This window comes from Pristis pectinata, chromosome 1 (genome assembly GCF_009764475.1).
Source record: "Pristis pectinata isolate sPriPec2 chromosome 1, sPriPec2.1.pri, whole genome shotgun sequence".
Taxonomy (NCBI): Eukaryota; Metazoa; Chordata; class Chondrichthyes; order Rhinopristiformes; family Pristidae; genus Pristis; species Pristis pectinata.
In genome coordinates, this window is record NC_067405.1 from 94,471,478 (window position 1) to 94,494,280 (window position 22,803).

The 22,803-nt window shown below is 38.5% G+C and overlaps 1 protein-coding gene across 2 annotated transcripts in view; it reads right to left on the reverse strand.

The window, feature by feature from the left end:
* Positions 1-2,023: 2,023 nt before the first annotated feature.
* LOC127574088 (cytochrome c oxidase assembly protein COX16 homolog, mitochondrial) overlaps positions 2,024-22,803 on the reverse strand; it is a 55,534-nt gene continuing 34,754 nt past the window's right edge. For both annotated transcript variants that reach the window (XM_052022764.1, XM_052022757.1), the window contains 2 exons: positions 9,734-9,802; positions 2,024-3,028 (listed from right to left, as the gene is read on the reverse strand). In XM_052022764.1, the coding sequence (XP_051878724.1) occupies positions 2,912-3,028; positions 9,734-9,802 (186 nt within the window). In that variant the 3' untranslated portion in view covers positions 2,024-2,911. The remainder of the gene's footprint in view (positions 3,029-9,733; positions 9,803-22,803) is intronic.

The window sequence follows — 22,803 nt, forward strand, 5'->3', positions numbered from 1 at the left end:
AGCATGAAGGAGGCTCCATATTACATGGGTAAGGAATGGCACAGAGCAGGAATGGACAAGAGAATAAAGAATGGAACAGACTAATAGGCTTAAATTCTAAATTGGAAAAAGGTGCATATTATCCAAAAAGACTTCTTGGAGATTATTTTCTGACTATCCTTGTTTAGTTCCTTGAAGCATATTTAATTTTGTTCACCAAGCATTTGGCAGCAGGAAACTTTGTTTAATCCTAAGTGTTGAGCATCTAAGATTACAAGGACTATACCATATAGCTGATTGAGCTTGCACCACCTTTTAATTTCATGGCTTATCCTTCATTTCAAATTTACTTTCCCACCAAATTTCTGACATCCCTTACTGCGAGCCCAAAAATAAATCAATCTTGGTCTCGGATGTAGTCAACAACTGAGCAACCACAGCCTGTGGGAATGACATTTCCAACATCCCTCCTCACCATCGGTTGTATCTACAGGAGGCGCTGCCTCAAGGCGGCAACATCTATCATCAAAGATCCCTACCATCCAGACCATGCCATCTTCTCACAGCTACCACTGGGCAGGAGATACAGAAGCCTGAAGTCCCACACCACCAGGTTCAAGAACAGCTACTTCCCTTCAACCAATCGGTTCTTGAACCAACTGGCATAACCCTAATCATGACAGTTTAGCAACACTATGACCACTTTGATCACTAAAATGGACTTCGTTTCTTTTTGTTCTAATTGTGTTCTTCCTTTTAAAAATTGTGTATAATTTATGTTTAATTTGGTTTTCTCGTGAATGCTGTGCTTATATGCTATGTGCCTGTGATGCTGCTGCAAGTTTTTCATTGCACCTGTGCAAACATGTACTTGTGCGTATGACAATAAACTCAACTTTGACTTTAAAGACACACTGAGTGAGGAAGAAAATAGATTTCTCCTTTTCACCATCTTAATTCTCCTGCTTCTTAACCTGAGGAGAATTTCCTAATTCTCAACCAGTGAAGCACACCCTTTCTTGTGGAGACAGCCAGATTAACATCCAATCCACTTTCAAGAGCCGCTCACAAGAAACACATTTTATTCTAACTATACATAACCAGATAAAGACACTTCTAGTTACATTTAAGGTTTACACTGCTCCTGTGGCTGTGGCTTCGCTGCCAATTCGCCACATCAGTTATTACCTCCTCTCTTCTCCCATCCCACCATGACATCGCTGCTCCTTTCCATTGATGCAACAATCCCAACATCTCCCATGCTTCCATCACAGTAAGAGCTCAGGTGATAATTGATTTATATGGTTGCACTGCAAACATGGTGAATTGACAAGGGTTGATCACAGATGTTAACATTAATAAGGAAATTGCAATTATGCTTCATAATGTGACTTCAGGAAGGTTTGGATCGTATTCTTTTCGGTAAGCTGTTTTATCAGACAATTTTTTTTTCAGCTAAAGAAGGATTGCATTTTTGCCAGCCGAGCAGAGAAACTGGGCCAGCTTGAAGACACAGCACACTTCACACTGTGAAAAGTGAAGCACTATAATAAAGCCAAACTTTGGAGAAAAAGCAAGATCACCTTTCTTATTTTATGTACCTAGGATCAGAGTGAACTATCAATTCACTATTGATTAATGTACACTTATTCATGTTTTTGTCTATTAAGTGCATGCTGACCTTGCTTTTCAAAGAGTGATGCACAGGACGGCAGGTGATACATTCAAGCTGCTGGCATCCTAACAAAACTCTCCTGCTGGTTTGTATCGTTATCATTTGGGATAATCAAGACAGGTTAAGATAAGGTCTAGATTATAAGGGGCACTGAATCTGTTTACATTAATGGTGGACCCAAACCCATGCTGTCATCAGGTTTAGAAATCTTATCTTCTAAAAATATTTAAGCAGTTGCTTAGCTGGCTGCTGTTTTGTCTCATCATCAAATGGTTTAGACAAGGTGACCAGCTCATCATGAGTATCACCACTTCAAGTACAGCAAGGCAATAAAACATGCCACCCCAAAATCAGAAAGGTTACCAGCAGTTAATTGCATCAGGTTGCTTTAATAAATAACAAATTTTATTGTTTTCAATTGAAAAAAATTGTCATACATTAGACAGAAATGTAAAGCAGATCACACATCTAAAGTTGTTTGGGACAGTAAAATGCAAGACACATGACATTTTCTGAGGGTTAACTCTTCTTATAAAAATGCAAAGTCTTCACTCACAAGCTGCTAGCTTGGCCCAAGGCTGTGTTTTAGATATTATAGTTCTTCAGTTTCCTGATGAAGAAACAGTTGTGGGATACCCAGCAAGAAAAAGTGATTAGGTTTTTCTCTGGGGATCTGCTTTAACAAACTCCAGTGAGGGTTCTGTCTATTTAGTGAAAATTCCTCAAGAGGCATCCAGACAATCTTTGGGGATGTGCAATTACAGGTGCAATTACACAAATGCAGGCTACTGACTTCGCCTGGTACATGGGGCTCCACAAATGAAAGCCAACATGAAGCAGCTCACAAGAAGCAACATCTTTCATAGGTCTAGTGCAAGCTCTAATTCAGAGCTACCAGCACTGGTTGCTAGGAAACAATGGAAATTGCTGCTTGAGAGGAGTGTACTAACACTGGAAAACTAAGGATAGCATATGGCTGTAAATTTCTTGCTGCAATAGTTCAAAGCTCACTTCGCATTGTTAAAACCTTCGAAGGTAATTTCAAAAGAAAAATCCTGTTTCATACATTGTGTTTTGCAATACAATCAGTAGATCCTTTCACATTCTCTCTGCTCTGCCATTTTACAGTTCTTGTTATTAAATCAATGCAAACAAACATGTAATGCAAAAATTTTATATAATATTTTGTATTCAAATTAGCTGAGGTAAATCTTCGCTTTCCAGATGTAAATGAATAATAACCAGTGATTCATGTCACTATTTAATGCCGTTCCCAATTTGAATCTTCCGTTGTTGTTCTTGGGCAGCTTTTGAATCTTCCCAGGGACGTGGTCCTCTGATGTTTACCCAGTCAGAGTTAGGCTCTGGAAGTTTCTGTATTTTTATTTAAGAACACAAAGTTGGGTACCTTCATTATCTTACATAACAAAGTTGAAGCATTAAATTCTTCACCAAAAAGAAAAACAAAGCACATGCATGATGGAACATATACAATATAGATAACAATAATTCAATGGTTTGAAGAGCACATATTAGTACTTGCACAAATGCTGAAAGCTAAACCACTGTTCCTCTGAACACTTTTTAACCACCTTTCAGTAGGTGCAGTGCGATCTCTGATGAGAGTTCCTTCAGCTCCAGCTGCCCTGCTGCTTTGTGTTCTCCTGTTACAGGACATTGCAATGCTAGAATACAACACTTTCTCCCTTTCTCATCAATGAAAGCAAGGGAACTTTTACCAGAAGACATGTGCCATCCTCACTAAGATCTCACTTGTGCTATGGATACTTCTCTTTCAATAGCATCTCTCAATGCAAGGGAAGAAAATGGAAAAGCTTCAGAAGGATAAGGTAGTTCCGTGCAGAAATATATATGTGCCTCTCTGATTGTCGTTTAGGTTTCTGCTCAATTCTCTTTTCCTATTCTGTACATTTCATCCAAAAAAATTAATAACTAAACTATTATCCAAGACGGAGCGGCTGCTCTTCATTCTATAGGAGACAGGTAAGCAGCAAATGGGATTGTCTGTCTTCTTTTCTCCCTCAGCCCCCCTCCCCTCCCCTCCCTCCCTGTGGAAAAAGTAGTAGGCTTCTCTCCAGCTGATAATTTTCCACAATCACACAGGAGCTCACAATTTGGGAATCCCAGAGGCTTCACTGCTGTAATGGAACATTGTATAGAGTTTGCTGAGGGCTACATTTCCAAGCATGTGTCTTGACAGTGGCACTTCAACAAAGAGCTTATGAGTAGCACTGCTTTAGGAACTACTTTCATAAAATGTCATATGAACAGCAGAGGCATATCACATGTACAATATGTGTATAATTAATCAGATTGTGTGTTAATTCAGGACAGAAACCAATGTCTAGAATGCTGCAAATTGCAAAAATCCAAATTATTCAACTGTTCAAACATGTGTATTCCCAAACTCCTCAGGTAAATAATAATCATTGTGTGCAGTTACAGAACTTAATGAATGAGCAACAGATCATAATCCTATCATGGCATTACGGATCAAATAGTACCATCTCCTTTCTTTCCCGACCGAGATATATCACTATGTCAAACTGTGCTGAACCCACACTAAGAAAAGCTTGCTCCCACTGTCCCAAAGCTCCACAGTGGAGAACAAGGCACCACTTTTTAAATTATAATTAGCAAGGGGTGAGGTAGCCATTCAATTGTAAATTTAAGACCAGTCTACACTCATGATTACTTGAAATCTGTTTCATTGCGATCTCACACTTTCACAGCCCATGGAGAAGGAAAGTTTTTACCCTGTCAATTTTGGCTGTAGTTAAACTCAAATCTTGGATATGGCAGGGCAATGCTTCAGCTGCTGTACCACTTTTTTTGCACACTGCTACATTATAAATCTCTGTATCTGAGTGAGCAAGATGTATGCAAAGAAAGGTTTCGAAGGATTCTTCTCTCCAGAAATTCTATTATCAGAATCACGAATTTACACTGCAATTTTTGGATTACCAAGGATACAATCTGGCCATTTATCTGCTTCCACTTACCGTAGGATTGCCAAACAATCCATTTTGCTTAAATAGAAGGATCCAATACCCCCTACTACTTTTCAATGGTTCTCTCAAACTATATCATGTTTAAACTTGGAAAAATTAGGAGTGGTACTGTTGATCCTTCGCTTAAATTTGAAGACATTTGGAGTCCATTTATTCAATACTTTCATATGATATGGATCCCTTTTCAATAACTTTTCAATTTAGAGGAACGGAGTTGACGACATAATATTGCTCTGTTTCTATTGAGAAATTTCAGTCCAGTTTTTTTTTCTTTTTTGTCTTCTTTTTGAAATTTTCTTTTTAGTTTGGTTTGATTATTTACAATTTTTTATTGATTTGGAGATTTTTTTTCTTTTCTTTTATATACACAATAAATCTTTTTCTTTCTTTTATATTATATTTATCTACTAAGATATCATGAGATCTAATTTTTTTTAATATTTTGTTATTCTTCATGATTATCTATGCCATGATTGTTCTCTTGATCTCTTTGTATTACATGTACAATCATCAATGTTATATATTAATATGTATTAATTTGGAAACTAATAAAAAGATTGAAAAAGAAACAAAGAATCACGAATTTAGGAATGCCTTACATAAATGAAAATGTTAACCCTTTAAGCTTTCCAATAGCAAGTCCTTCAAATAGCACTGGATCATTTCAGCCGAACATATCTTGAATACCACAAATAGTGACACAAATTTTGTATCTTGGTCAGCACTGGGCCAACATCCTGCCGATGGGGGTCACAGGTTAAATGAAGTATATTCTTGGAACAATATCAGAATTAAAAAGCTTGTTACAATGTTAAATTATACACACTAAATGCGATTGTACTGTAGCCGCATAAAGACTTACCTGGGTTTTGATACATGTTATTTTGGCAAGTATATACACACATTTCAGACATTATATATCTGGTCTTGCATATGGGGAAAATAATTTTGCATAAAAATCTATACTGCTACATTTGAATGTCTTTGTTCTTCCCTTCTTCCAACCCCACTCCTCAATGGCCTCACTGAAGCAAAGTTGCAGAGTTACATAACTGCATCACTTATGATGGTCAACAGTTTAATTGGACTGGGAAGTCTCATTACCTGCAGGACATTCAGACAAATCTCTGTCACTTTCAGTTGCTCTCACTGAATGGTTCAAGCCATAACAACTGCCCACCTCTTAAAATGGAAAGCATCACAATGGAAATTCTGTACAGGACAGCTACACAGCTAGGAAGAAGTCATGTCTGACAGCTACAATGGCAATTCTGGTGCACCAAATTTAAAACTCTCCTAATCAGAATTCTAGATCATAAAACTCCAGAGCCTTGTTTTCGACCCTCAAATCAGAAACTGCCTTGCATGTCAAATTTATCATTCTATCATAACTATTTTGTTCAATTCATTTACTGCAATTAATATAGAGATCCAGCAGAAAATTAGCTTTTAGAATTCTGAAAAGATTTTACAGCTGCAAGACAGAGAACCTTTGTTGCCTGTAAAAATGAAATGTTGAAAATGTCACGACGCTGCACAGCACACGTCACTTGGCTCAGAGATAATTAGGCAGAATAAGAATTCCCAATGGAAGGGACAAATCCTTCTTGTGGTACAGTGCTGACATAAAGGGCACTATAATCAATCTTATGGCTTGCAGTGGCCTAACATTAATCATGATGCTAACTCCAGTCAATCTCAGCTGCATCAGTCTTCCAGTACTGATTTCCCCTTCTTCCCTCCTCAAAGTCATTCTAAATAATAATAAAATAGTAAATAATACTAAACAATATAAAGATGGATGGCACATTACAGCAGCGAAAGGAAGGTCACAGAGCCAAAGAAACAAAACACAAACTGGTTGAAGTACAAAGCAATATGGAGACTGGGAATTGTGCAAAACCAAAAAAAGGGAAACAGTCAACATCGAAACCAATGAATCGTTTGCTGGTTCACTGAGCAGACTGGAACCAAACCTTTATAGTCATAGAATTGTACAACAAAGAAACAGACCCTTTGGCCCACCACATTTATGCTGATCATCAAGCTGATCTAGACTAATTCAATTTGCCTGCATTAATTCCATATCCCTCTGTGCCTTATTCTTCAAGGATGTGTCTAGATGCCTCTTAAATGTTGTTACTGTTCCTGCCACCACCCCCTCCTCTGACAGCTCATTACAGATACCAATTACACTTCGTGGTATCTGGTACCTTTCAGATCCACTTTAAACCTCCTCCCTCTCACTTTAAACCTATGCCCTCTAGTTTTAGGCACCCCTATTATGGGAAACAAACTCTGATTATTTTCTTTATTTATGCCTCTTATAAACTTATACAGCTCCATCATGCCACCTCTCAGCTTCCTTCACTCCAGGGAAAACAGACCTAGCCTATTCAATCGCTCCTTATAACTCAAGCCAGAAAGAATCCAGGGATGATCTGTAGTACATGCTAAGTCAAATCAGCCCAAAATGGGGAATTAGGCAACGTCCAAGATGAGGAATTGGGCAAAGATTGCAGCACCATGATAAACCTTTTAAATTTCTGAATTTAATGTTCCAGATATTGATGACTGGAAGAAACTGGTGAATATCATCATCAGATCACAGCATGCTTTGGTCACCTGACTTTTTTGTGCCCAGTTCGCTGCAGGAATTTCTGAATTTCCATGGCTTATTGTGGTGCAATCACACAGAAGACAAGCCAGCGTCTTTACTTTCTTGTAAAGTTAAGGAGGTTCAGCTTGTCACCAAACACTCCAACAAACTTATACAGATGTACTGTTGAAAGTATCCTGACTGGTTGCATCATGGTCTGGTACAGCAATTCAAATGCACAGGAACATAGGAAGCTGCAGAGAGTTGTGGACTCAGCTCAATACATAACAGGCACATCCTTCCCCACCATCAGTAGCATCTACATGAGGCTCTGCCTCAGGAAGGTAACATCCATCAAAGATCCCCACCATCCGGGTCATGACATCTTCTCGCAGCTACCATCGGGCAGAAGGTACAAAAGCCTGAAGTCCTACACCACCTGGTTCAAGAACAGCTACTTCCCTTCAACCATTCAGTTCTTGAACCAACCTACACAACACTAATCATGACCTTAGTACAGCACCATGACCACTTTGCGCTACAATGAACTTTGTATTTTTTTGTTCTAATTGTATTCTTTCCTGCATAATTTTGTTCATTTGTGTTTTTCCTGTGAATGTCATGTATCTAATGCTATGTGCTTCGATGCTGCTGCAAGTAAGTTTTTCATTGCACCTGTGCATATGTATGCTTGTGCATAAGATAATAAACTTGACTTTCGACTTTCTGCTTCAAATCTTCCAAACTTTGTCTTGTCATTTTGCTACACGATCGTTGGATCAGACCTGCTTAAACAAGAGCATTTTTCCTACTCATTTTAGGACAGCAGCTCCTTTAAATTTTCTTTATTCATCCACAATAGTCTATTACCAATGACTAATGCACCCCAAATTAAACTGCAGAAGAGCCAGAAACACTTTCTCTTTAGCTAACAGGGAGTTGAAACTGTCCCTTTACAAGGAAAATTCAGATGTTTAAAGCCAGATATTTTAAAAATCTAGTTTATCTAAAAACAAGGCTTGTTCCCAGTTTAGCACACAGGAGAAAATGTTATTAGAAATTCAATAAAGTGGAATTGTACAGCTTTTTATCAGCTCTGTGCACTGAAGAGCTTACAGCAGCTAGAATCACCCAAGCCACTGATCTGTAGGATCAGGGTAGTTGGAAGAATGCAAGAATTCAGGTGCATATCCCCAAGACAAAAAGTGGTGAAATTGATTTGTCTGGTCGGTTAATCAACAGCACTCAAGTGTGCCACAGAAATGCCCATCCAAGATATTAGCTCAGTAAGACTACCCAAGGACACATGCAGTTCCAAACATTAATCATCAGAACAATGTGGCACCAGAGAGCTCCAGTTACCTTCAAAGGAAGCTAACTGAAGAGATATAAAGAATATTTTGTGGTAATCAATGCCAGAGGAAACTGGCATGGTTTTATAAAATTTCTGCTGCGCACATTTCCTTCCTATTCTATAAATTAAGAGAAAATTACAAGTTAGCATTGTTGTGGTCAAGTTCCACAGGCATAAGCCCCCTAGCACTTCGTTCAGTTGCACAGAATTACGCGGAATGCCCAGTCCAAATGCTCTGGATTGGCACTTAAACTGTCCTCCAACCTTTATCCATACCTCTTCACTAACCAAGCAACATTTCCTGCCATTCCTTTCACCCTCATTGGCTTACCTGGTTTAATCATTTGCAAATGTTGGCAATCCATGAGAGACATCTCTAGGAACCCAATGGCATCCTGTCATCTGCTGTGCACAGGTGCAAATGCTCAACAATATAGATTGGGAACCTTTGTTGAGTTTTGCCATTCACCTTCTCAAAAGACACAAAGGCTGTTTGGAGGTTCCAATACCAGGAGCTAGAACTTGTGAGCAATTTGTGACAAAGTGTTTTAACTGAAGGATAAGGGATAGGAAAAAAAAAGCTTTGGGTGTGCTGTGAGACTCCCCTGTCTAACAAATCCCCAGCCAAAGATTTGATCATCCCACCCAGCAGTGTCCACTTGGCTGCACTTACAATCTTACTACAGTTCAATTACTCCCTGCATAACCTGATAATGTGAACTTAAAAACGTTGTTTAGCTTTCTTATCAAATAGCAAGACGATCTTGCAATGAAGAAAATATATAATTCAGTGAAATCAGGTGGAAATCTGAAGCTAGTGTGACCGGATGAGCATTCAGACTGCTGGTAAAGGAGATAGGCAGATTAAAACAAACAAGGGCACAATGACAAACCAAAATACTAATAGTTTAACGGTGCTAGAGCAGGAGAAAGAAATAAGGAGACACACAGAGAGAGTTTGGAGAGGTCTGAGGTAGCATCAAACAATGAGATTGAATGAACACTCTGCATTGCCATGCATTCATAAATCCTGAACCAAAATGCGATAAGCATTGAGATTAGTTGACCAGGACCACATAATTTTAATACTCCACCTGATATTCTGACTCTAGTGTGATCTTGTCTTTATTCTTCTTTAACTGTGCTTCAAGTGCTGGATCCATCTGGAAAAAAAAGAGGGAAAATATAAATAACAATTTAATATGAATTCAAAAAGATGTAACAATTTTAAACATAATTTGTGGAAACCTAATCAGGCTTAAAAAATTACTTTGGTCAAATTTAGCACAAGCTAAAAACTTTCATGGCACACTGAAAAATGTTCAAACACTGGGAACTTCAATATTCTACTACCAAACAACACTTAAGAACAGATGCCTCAGTTAATCAGTGGCTACTCATGTGTATGTTTCAACAGCTGGCATCAGCAAGTCATTTGATCACTAAGACATCCTATCTGAGCCAATCATTGCTTAATGTCCTCACGTTAACACCTTCCAAAAGAAGTTAGTGGATAGCAATAAGGAGCAGCAACTCGTGTCAGTCCAATCCTTTTTTAAAGCAAATATTTTGCAAGCAATCAGAGCACAACCAGTTTTAACTTGGATTAATCAGACTAGAATAGGTTCTTCAGTTCAGTGCAGCTTGGTGATATAAAAGGTATTGGTTTTAATCTTTCAGAGATTGAAAGGGGTATCACCCATTTTATTTCCATAGAAGTTCTTATTACAGAATTATATAATGATTGCATTTATACCATAAATAAATGCTTAAATATATTGCATGTCTTCTGAAGATAAAGGCAAATAATTACAAGAAATTTTGCACTCAGCTATTTTGATGAAGCACTCCAAGAGAATGAAAATTTGGAAAGTTTGATGACATAGTTGGTAGGAATTTACTCCACTCAAACTGGAGATGCAGTTTCCAATTCAAGGCAGATAGCACATTTCAAATCTTAGCCATACTGTCGGGGGAGACATCGAACACAGGCGGGTTGCCAATCTAAACAGCGAGAGTCTCATTTGACCCAGAAGGCTGTGGAATGCAACAAAAATCAAGTGCTTTTGTTTTAAGGAAACTTGGAGTTAACATGGGCATCAGCCATTAAGAGTAAATGAAAATAATATAAGAACTGCAGCTGCTGAAAATCTTAAATAAAAGCAGAAAATGCTGGAAACACTCAGGTCAGGCAGCATTAGTGTTAAGAGGAATGCAGTTAATGATTCAGGTCGAGATCCTTCCCCAGAACCGGAAAAGAGAAAACAACCATTAACAGTCAAGAGCAATTGCAAGTTTCACGAGTTTAAAGATTTCAGATAAATGCTGTGATTGCATAAGTTTGTATTTAAATGAAAATTCCTTTCCCAATCTTAAGATCAGAACCTTTCCTATGTCAAATTTAGATCATTGCGAACAGTGTACACATAAACTGTTTTACTTACATTGATGGACGGCTATAAAATCTAGAAAAGGCAGTCAGCAATCATCTAAGTATGACCATCTTGAAGGGAGAACCAGTATTGAGAAGTATTTTGCCTGAAAATTCAGCTGGGTTCTTGGAGCTGATTTTTCATTATTTTGTCTGTTTGTCTTCAGTAGCACAGTTCTAACCAAAGCTTGGGAAACAGAAGGCTTCCCAATCAAATCTGGAGCAAAGCAAGCCTGTCCTCCCTCCTCTGTCTTGTTTCTATGTCCACAGAGCCTTCTGCTGAGTCTAATCAGGAAGTAGAACACCAGGCAGTAGAGGCACTCAGATCAAAGCCTCCCTGTACATGGATGTCATCACCGCCTTCTGCTCAGACATGCTGTTGGCCCACAGAATGATGAGCAGCTGCAACCAGTTCCAAATGGCCTAGGAAGCCTGACTGAACCAAAGCGAAAGCAAGGCCATGCTCTATGGGAGCTGGACTGACCAATCTGATTCCTGGAGAATGCTGGAAATGTGAATTGGAGATAAAGTAAGGTCTATACAAAGTTGAAGAAGCTACTCAGACTCGGGCGGCAGCACTCACACTCGATCATCTGAAAGAATCTGGTCGTCAAGTGTATGGAGTTCTGGGTTTTGCCCTAAGTGGTACAGCTGTGGCCTGTATCCAGCACATGCACTACATATTCTGCTCTTATTTCAGATTTCCAACAACTGTAGGGTTTTTTTTATAATTTTCAATTTATGTGGAGCTCCAAAATGGATTCTGTTCATAGAAACATGATGAATAATCTGCAGAGAAAGGCGCGCAATGTGGTGGTCTTCATTCTGCTGTCTACTTTTATATATAGCTGCATAAAGTTGTGCATAGATCCTGGATACACAGATGCTATTTGTCAAAATGTGCTCAGGTTCCATTTGTCCCCAGCAATGTAAAGGATGGTTTTGGCCATGTTACCATGGAACATTTGTTTCACTTGGGCTGTGCCATTTCCCCTATTCCTTGCAGATCCCTTTTATCACAAACCACGTGAAATGTCATTGAAGCCCTGCAGGAAAGGGATAGGGTGGATCTTGTTGGATGAGCAGTCAGTCACCTAGCAGAATGCTTCATCACCAGAATTGTCAAACAAGCTCCAAGAGCTTGCTTGGCTGCTGGTGGAAAGGGTCCATGTAGCTGGAGCCTCAGTGTCACCTCACGCTACCTTCAAGATTGTTGCAGTGCAAATAAGAAGACTATCTATCTTCTACCTAACTGCATGTTAGCTAGGAAGGTTTGGGAAGAGATGCAGCAGCCTTTGTCGAGGTTCATCCCAAAAAGCTGCATAAAACATCACCCCATGCTGTACGGGTAGTTCCCAGGGATACACACTGAGAGAATTAGTTACTGCTGTTGGAGGAACATCAACTTGGTGAAAGATGCCTAATGATCTGTCCAAAACTCATTGGGTCTCCAATGGAAGGTGCTGTCCAGAACCAAACATGCTCCAAGTCCAGGACTATATTCTGAGGGACAGGCTGAAACTAGATGCATCCGCTACAAAGGTTCCATGGATAAAGGGCACTGTTTAAGACCATCACTGCACCACTCTGCAGCTGGAATCTGTGTAAAAACCTTACAAACTGTTTGCTCAAGCTATTTATGTAAACAAAAACTGATGCCGTGCCAATATTAAGTAAATGGAATAACAGGACAGGCTGAAAATGCCAACTTAAATGTTTTATATTATATACTCTCCAATTTACATAAATATATTTGAGAAATTTAAAAAATGTCTATTTGACAAGTTAGGTGGAAGATTGCCCCCTATAAATAGCACCACTAGTCAATCTCCCATAGCTTTGGACTAAATTAGTCTTCAATCTACGCAGGGACATAGCTAGTAGATGCTATTTTGAAGTTATACGTGTGTCATTGTTTTGTTAAATTAGCAAAAGAATCTGGTATTCAGGAAACAAAGTAGTGGATGATGGTGGCTGAAATATAGGAGTTGCTTTAAATAACAGACCTAGGATCTGGGAGATGTAGAATTCAACAGAGGAATGGTGCTGATGGAAGATGCAGATACAGTATTAGTGTATTTACAAAGGCAAAATCCATTTTGTTTTAATATGTACATGGGAATATATTAAAGAAAAGAGCTAACATATACAGTATAGCCAATGCATATATCCCTGCCCAAACTTAAAACAAAGGTCAACACTGTATGGAAAAAGCTTAGTGGACAATTAGATATGGTTGATCAACAAAAGGCAATAGCAAGGTAAGGTTTGTTTACCTAGGATGTGACTGTGGTAAACCTAGATCACCTGGCAAGGATTGATATTGGACTCTAGCATTTGGACTCTTGGACTCCAGAGTTTCAATCACCCCAGCGACCCACTAGAACTAAAATAAAATTAGTAAAATTTAGAGAAGCCTAAAAAATAGAACACAGTGTTGAGATGTTTTGTACACTTGAGCAGAGATATCTTGTTTATACATCAGTTTAGCACTGCAGAAGGGATTTGTCACATTTCAAAATGTTTTTTTTGGTTAAAAAAAGTTTAAATTAACATGTTTGTGAAAAGGTCAGTTTGATGTCTATGACAATTAATTCTCATGTCCAGCATATTTTCTGATTTGATGGCAATAAAAGTATACATCTTAGTTGGGGGGGGGGCAATAAAATAGGGGTAGCTGTTCTAAGGGAGATGGATTACCTTTTAAAATTTTAAGCTTTTCAGTTTGAACCAGAGAGGATCAGATGCAACACAAGAATGACCTTCATTCACTGAGCACAGAAGGGGTCTTAGCTGGCCAATAAGGTGCAATCAGGCAGTAGTCCATGTAAAATATCATTACAGCTCTACAGGAAAAAGAGACGGTGGATCCTCTGCCAAAGAATGTGTATGGTATTCAGGTTTCATTGGCATGATGACAAGTACTCTTAGGCTAGTCAAAGGAGAGAAATTATGTTTTCATATTCAAGTTGGATTTTGAATGATGGCAGGAGAAAGAACTCCTCTATTTCTCTGCATTTTGTAATCCATTCACAGCATTTAGATACCATGGTCAAGGCCAGCATTTATTGTTCTTCCTTAACTGCCTTTTAAATGAGTGGCACGCCAACCAATTCAGAGGGCAGTAAAGATTCAGCCACATTGCTCTGGATTTGGAGTCATATGCTGACTAGCTAGTGCAAGGTCAGATTTATTTCCAACAAGGAAATCAGTGAAGAAGATGAGTTTTTTTTATAACCCTCCAACAGCTCCATGATCACCACTTCAGATACTGACCTTTTATCCCAGGTTAACTGGTTAATACAGCAAATACTGCTCCATAAAAATCCTACCACCAACTCAGCAAATATTAATTTAGGTGAAGATTGGTTCATATCAAGGCTAGGTTTACACAATTTAGTATTCATGATGCTATGAGTAATGATTTGACACAAAACTACAGTCTGGTCTATTTTTCCCACTGCTTAAAATAAAACAGTTCCCTCAGTTAACAAATTTCCTCAGCACACCCTAAGTGCTCATCCGTCTGCGTCCTGTAAGATGGGCAATGTGCGGAATACACGACAACACAGAATCCAATGCACATACAAAAGGGTTTTATTTTGTGGACTACAGATCATACAATTGCATATGTACATACTGGGAAGGAAAAGTACAACATACTCTAGACCACTGTAGGCACAGAGATATCTTATGGGAATGGCCAGTGAAGCCAAACCTGAAAAAAAATCTCTATTAGTCAAGACATTAAAGCAAAGGTCAAGATACCAGCTTCAGAAAGGATCTGGATGCTGTGGTACTGTACAGCGAACACTGGTTTGCCAGAGTCCTACCAAAAACTTGCTCTTGAATTGACATCACCTAAACCAAATCATTTTGCCCAATGCAGGATGTTGTTGTGCAACAAGATGCGACTATAGTTTCCAATTTAATCCAATAAATTAATTGTACGTGAGGCTCTTGAATGAATTACTGAAACATGGCATATTAATGCAAACTCTCTCCTTTCCAGCTTGGATCTTGGGCTCTCATCCATCACTCTACTGTGTGAGCAGGCCACTTATGGCTGAAAGCAGTGGGGTGGGGTGAGTGGGATGGATATCATTCTCTTGCCTTACTAGATAGCAAGTACTCTGACACTGATGAATGGAAGAGCTGGATTTAGAAATTAAATTCTTTAAAGATAGCAAAGGAAAAGCCAACTGCTTTCAATAGTTGTAAAATAAAATCTTTTAAATTCAGTGACAGGGACCTTTTGATCACAGCTACAAGGTGCCAAATGAACTGAAAGCAGCATAGATAATCTCAAGTCAGTAACAGTTCTACAGCACAAAACTGCCAATGTTTGGAACAAATCAGAATCGTACAGCACAGACATTGGCAACCAGTCCATTGAATCTTTGAAGCAGTAGATTCTTTATCAAAACAATCTGCAGAGTTAAAATGCTCCTTAACGAACTCCTTTGGATAATATTTCATTTATCAGCTCTTCCCAATGGAAACAGTTGTTCATCATTTATTCATAACAAAGCCACTCATAACTGAAAAGCTCCATCAAAACTCATACTAATCTTCTCTGTTCCAAAGAGTACAATCCCTGTTTCAGCAGTCTCTCCATCTAACTGAATTCTTTCATCCCTGTTATTAACTTTGTAAGTACCCTCAGCTCCCGTCTTAACATGGACAAGGAGCCCATGCATAGAATTGGACATAATACTCCTGTCACTTTAAGATTTGGAATAAGTTTTTATGCCACGTTTTAAAAATACAAATTTCTAATTTACCTTTCCACCTACAATGATTTGTGTAGTTTTAAAAGTATAGTCTTCTATATAGGAAATTAAATTCCAAAATCCCAATGATGATACTGCTGGCAATATCCAAATCATGAGTTATGAAGTGAAACTGCAAGATGTATATATCCCAATACTTAGGTACTTTGCCAGGAAATAATGGGCCAAGTTGCCAACTTCTGCAAACTTATCAGCCATTAGGTTTTCCTTTTCACATTTAAGATTTTTAAATTGTTTCATGGCACGTCGCTGAAGAAAAACTGTAAGCTGATAAGAGTGCAGTGAAGAAAACAGGATAAGCAAATGTCTACCTCCATAACTGATGAGGCAGAAGGATTTTGATCAACAGCATAAGGACCAAGTGGGAAGTGTACAATAGATTGGTTGAATATAATGTCAAATGAGAAACAAAGAGAGAAAAGAAAACTTGGATACAAGGGATGGGGTGTTGGAGGTGAAAACTGGATTGAAAGGAGGGAATGGGAGAGGAAAAACAAAAAATGCCAAACATTTCAGTAAATCCCAAACAGGAATTACGATCTGGAGAAATGGGACTCCATTTTAGTTGTTAATTTCCACTGCCCAAGAAACTGACAGTCATGAATATTCATTTGGTCACTTCAGGGTTCAGAGTGGACAATTAATTGACACATGTATTTTAACATAGGTAAATACAAGTTGATGGCAGGAAATATAGAATCACCTGCTTCTACAAAAACAAGTTATTGAATGGGTGGGGTAAATGAACTAAGGTATCTATGAATGCAGGTAAACAAGTCATTAAAAAGTAGCACCACAAGTTAGCAAAGCAGTTCGAACAGAGAACGAAGCAATGAGATTAATCTTTAGGAGTGTAGACTTCATGAGTAGAGAAGAATGAAGAGATTAATTTTTTTTGAAAAGACCTAGGTGACCTAATAAGAGATCTTAAAATTATAAATTGGTTGAACAGAATAAATGTGCATAAAATGCTTCTACCTGTAGGGGAAACCAAAATAGAAGCCATAAATACAGGATGGTTATTAATAAATCCAAAAGGGAAGGAAAAATTTATTTACTGAAATGAGTGATTAGAATCTGGAACCCACCACCACTGGAAGCAGCTGATTTAATAAAGGAAACTAGGTAAATAATTGAGGTAAAAATAAACAAGAAGGTATCCTCAAAGGCCAAGATGAGGCAGAAGAAATTTATAAAGCCTTGTATTATGTCTAAAGCACCAGCACAAACCTACATGCTAGATATTCTGTGCACTGCAAATATAGTGAGGCAGACACCAAGGCACTGGTTTTGCAAAACATATGATGGAGCTCTCCAATTTGGGTATCAACTTTTGAATACTTAAGTTTAAAATTAAAATTAAACTTAAACTTTATGACTTCTGCATTAGTAATGGGAAAGGCCCATCAGTTTCACTGCTATTTTGACAGGAACGTCTAGGGTAACACGTCCTTGTGGTGTCTGAACTTGTGTTTAATACACAGGCTAACCAACACTCAATGCTATAAATCTGGTAATAAAATAAAATTTGGCAGGTAGCTTATGACCACAAGGCTTTCACATATTGAACATAACTGTAACACTAGATTTATGATTATCAATGCATTACTAAATGAGAGGCATCAACTACACATTATCTAAGAGCTGGGTATGACACTACTATTATTAGCAAACAACACCCATTATACATAGTGTACATCTCAATCCAGAAAGTTAAAAACTCCCAGCTGCAAGTACCAGTTCCCAAGAATTAAACCACTAGCTGGAAAGTATGTTCAATAACTGCAAAAGTGTTGAAATTCCACACTTTATGATCGACATAGGGTTTATATAATTGATTAATGCAAAATTTTCCAGAGAGAAAACATTGCTTTCCAAGTGAAAAGCAGACAACCAACTGGAAAGGGGACAGAACTTTCATGACTTGGTAGGTTATTTAAGATTCAGATGCTGCAGATAACATTCAAGCAGTTCCCAAGACTTAGCACATCAACCTGAACACATTCATACATAGAAGGGTGCTGGTGCATTCATCTTACCATTATCTCTGACCAATGTCATATTTTATTTGAGTATGCTTTGAAATACCTTGGACATTTGACCCCAATCTATGATTCATTAGTGCAAAGTGAAAAGAATGCTTCATGCTGCCACTAAAAAACAAATATAGCACAGACGTCCTGTATGCATGCAAGATGTTTTCTTTGGATTGAATGATCATGATTTCTTTTCAACTTAAAAAATCTGTTTCAGGATGTAGTGACTAGCAAACTAGTGAGAATTAAAACATGGAAAAAGTATTACAAATAATTGTCACACTCTTGAAGATTTCTCAGTAAAATATTCAAAAATTGGTCCATTTGTGCTGATTATTTTTAGTCCAAATAGCTTGCATGGCTTTGTATCTGAATGAGCACAGTCAGTACACATGGTACAACTTGGAAATATTGGAGCAGGAAGAGGCTTGTTTTGCCATTCTATTAGATAATGGCTGCTCTGTACCTCAATTGTACTAAAATAAGACATCTTTATTAGTCACATGTACATCGAAACACACAGTGAAATACACCTTTTGCGTAGAGTGTTCTGGGGGCAGCCCCCAAGTCAGAGAGAGATAGAAGAGAAAGTAGATTGGCAAATTTCTGAAGTGTAAAAATAACAAGGCTGCAATTATAGGGGTCTCAACTACAATAACATTAACTGGGAATAGGAAGAGAGTAAGTGTTATAAAATAAACCTTGAAACTTCAGAAACTTCCCTAAAAAAATAATCATGGTGTAGCAAGTCTCACAGGGAGAGGACAGTACAAGACTTAGTTTTAGACAATAAACTTGGACAAGTGGAAAAGGCATTGGGGAGAAAACAGTGGAGACAGCAAAATATAATACTGTTAGATTTAGCGTGGCGAGAGAAAAGACTGAAATGTAAACCAGTTCTAAATTGGGATAAGACCATATGGACTAGGTTGAGATATGATTTATCAAAAGCAAACAGGAAGAAATTACATTAAAGTAAATAGCTACCAACACAAGAACATAGGAAAATAGGAACAGGAGTAATCGACTTGGCCCCTCAAGCCTGACTATACACTACTATGGGCAGGCACAGTAGTGTAGTGGTTAGCGTAACGTTATTACAGCGCCACCAACCCAGATTCAATTCCAGCTGCTGTCTCTAAGGAGTTTGTACGTTCTCGCCATGTCTGCATGGGTTTCCTCCGGGTTCTCCAGTTTCTTCCCACATTCCAAAGACATATGGGTTAGGAAGTTGTGGGCATGCTATGCTGGCACCGGAAGCGTGGCGACACTTGTGGGCTGCCCCCAGAATATTCTACGCAAAGATGAATTTCACTGTGTGTTTCGATATACATGTGACTAATAAAGAAATCTTATAAAATACAATCATGGCTGATCTACCCCAGGCTTCAATTCCTCCTTTGTGTCAGATACCCACAGTCCTCAATTCCCTGATCACACACAGAAGTCATTTGCAGTCTCTTTCCAATTACATAATAACCTACTTTTGGATACCTGTGACAGAAGTGCATGATCTCCAACTTTACCACATTAAACTCCATTTGCCAAGTTTTCACCCACACATTCAGTAGTCATTCAATCTGCATCCTGCTGCAGAGTCACAATACCCTCATTGCAACGTGTCCTTCCACCTATTTTTGCATCATCCACAAACTTACATACCTTGCATTCTGCCCCCTCCTCCAGATCATTAACGTAAATAGTAAATAATTGGGAAATGATCCCTGGGGCACTCCACTACTTACATCCTTCCAATCTAAAAAAGACCCAAAATACTGGGTGGCATTCAGTCTCTTGTGCTGCTTACTTTGGTGACTTCTTGAACTCCATTTCTGCTGACCCAAAAATCTAACCATTTTAGTTTGGAAAATTTCAGTGAATTCAGTAATTTATGACCTTTGATGAAAAAGTGTTCCAGGTTTTCCTCTACCCCTTGTGTGAAAAGGTACACTCTGATTTCACTCCATGTTGGCCAAGTTCTAAATTTAAAATTAGTACTCGATTGTGAATTTCCCCTACCAAAGGAAATTATTTGTTTTTGTTCTACCAAATTCCATTGGCATTTTAAGCTCTTCAATTTAATCACATTTTAATCTTATGAACTTTACGGAGTACAAACTAAAGTTTATGCAAATTTCATTCCTTCCTCTATCCCCTCAAAGCACCCCACCACCCATTTAAATTACTCTGCTGCCAGGGAATGATGAATTCCAAAGTCTCCATTCCAAGCACCAATAACTTTCATTCTGACTCAGAGGAATAATTTTAACAAACTTGCCTTGAATATCAAGTGAAATTTATGTTGTATCTCATTATTGTACATTTAATACAAAAGATATGTCAAAACTGTAAATCTGGTAAGTGTCTTCACTTACTGACAAGATAACTCATAACTTTATAAAACCACAAGTGAGTCTTTAAAATTAGGCATTATCCACATCACAATGCTGGCCCAGATATATTTAGATTAAACTGTGTATAATAAAGTTGTGGAATGAAGCAATTTCATTTTAATGGGGACTATTATAAAAGGTACCTGAAGAATTATTGCTGGATTATGTCCGATATCACCTACTTACACAAAATACATAAAGGTGCATAGCTATCCCAACTTTTCTTCCAAGTGACCAGGGACAAGTTGAAGTTGGAATTATCAGGAGACAACTTGCCTCTGCCAATAGCAAACCTTTTTCAGAATCATAAGTGAGGTCAATGCCCAACTGCAGCAATAAAATTTAAAATGAAGCTTCAGTGCAACTGAAGGATCAGAGTATCGAGATATATTTTGAAACGAAAGATAAGATCTCTGTTCACCTGCATGCTTAAGCAGATATTGAAAAATCTTAGTATAAGTGAAAGGATAGTTGTCTCCCCCACCCCCACGTTGATTTATATTCCTCACTCAGCTATTAAAAGATTTTCTGGCCTTTTCTCCCATCAATTTTGGGATCTCCTATGCACCAAGTAGCTGTGTATTTGCCTACATGGCAACTGATTGATGTAATTCATTATGAAAAATTGAGATATTTTAAACATATGTGTTATGTAAATTGAACTCCGTGGGACTGCACTTCACCGGCATCACACTGCTCCATCAATCGTGGTCATGAGTGCCCATATCTAGATTGTTGCTTTGAATTCCTTGAATACTGTTTTCAATTTAGTTACAACTGCAATTTTATCAAGAATACCACTCTCACTCACGTTGTGCTCCTGTGGATGCACATTTCAGCACTGCACATCTTTTATTGATCGCAGGGCTAGAGCAGCAATGGTATGGCCAGAATGGAAGGGATAGAGGGAAGCATGCTGCAGAGGCACAGCTTCCATATTCAGTGAAACCACTGTAACAAAGTGGGTAGGAATGGGAGTGATGCTCCTGCATGGATTTGTAGTTATAGAAGCAATGTCAGTGGCTGTCCCCATACCCTAAAGGCACAATTAGGTATGGTAGAGCAATGCAGATGTACAGAAATGCAACCAGAGCTGATGGGGTAAGGGATCTGCACTGATGCATGGAAAGAGTAATCTGGGATAGGGAGAGAAGTGCTTCTTAGCCTTACTGTACAAGATATGCATTTGAGGGTTCACATAGCATAAAATAAAACAAATACTTTAAAGTAAACTCCCTCTCTATGACTGCATGTGGCCATCTTGAGCAATGCAAGCTCTCCAATTCCATCCCAAATCTAGGCTAATTTCACAACTATCAGCTCAGTGACCAAAGGTTATGGAAGGGATGAGGCAAGACAGGCATGAAGAAAATGCCAAAACCCATGCTTCTAATGACTGCCTACCAGCCTTGGCTAGAAAGTATACCATCATAAACCATTGGAGGAGCACTGAATGAGGATTTTTTGGACAATTTCCTATTATCTCAATGTACTTTTTGCACCATCTAAGTTGCCAAATGAAGAGATTCAAAATGGTAGCCAGCAGCCAATCAAGGATACCCAAAAATCCTTTTAGGCAATGGAGGAATAAAAGGCAGTTCAGTAAGAAAGAGGACAACGGAGTAATTTTCACCACTATGACAGGAATCTATAAGGATTCAAGTAGTTAAGACACTCTGCAATTGACACAGCATTCATAAAAATATTGCTCATTCCACTTCTGCAGATGGTAAAAAAAAATGCTCAACATTAAAGGACTTTACTGCACACAAAAAGTTAAAATCTAGTGTATTTATATTCAGCATATGTCAAATTGAGGAGAATAAAATGATTGGCATCCAATTACATCAAGAATTCTACAAGCATTATTAAACTTTAAAAAGCTGGGACAGTGAAATGTCAACAGATTCCCTAAAGTGAATTATTGCCTTCACTGTACCAACAGGCAAACCTGTGGCAATTACACTTTTTTGGGGGTGGAAGGTGTGGGGAAGTGAATAATATAGAAAAGCCAGACTGATAATTTGAGGAACTTGAGAGGTCCAATTATGCAAAGCATTTTACTTTAACAAGGCAATTTTTGTTTACATTCAAGCCTCTTGTACACCTGATGTCACTGTCATTTTTGTCGTTGCCCATCTCCTACAGAACTCCCTTTCACTCATTTCAGCCTCTCAAACACCATTATAGCCTAGCCTACAATTTCTCCTCTCACACCATGTCCTCCACACTCTCACTGTGGCTCCCTCACTCCTCACCCATCTCCTACACTTCTTCTCACCTGACCGGCAACCTCAATCTCCTCCATAATCTTTTGAAAGCACCCTAGCCCCATATGGTTAGTGAAGTTTGTTTTTTCAATCCTTCAATGAGTAATGAACAGATGGCTACTAGGACTTCAGGGAGCCACCAAGTATAACCATATGCTATGCACCAGAGCTTTACAGCACTCTACAAGGACAACGATGTCAAAGCCATGACGTGCCTCCAACCTCATGTTTTAGAGACACT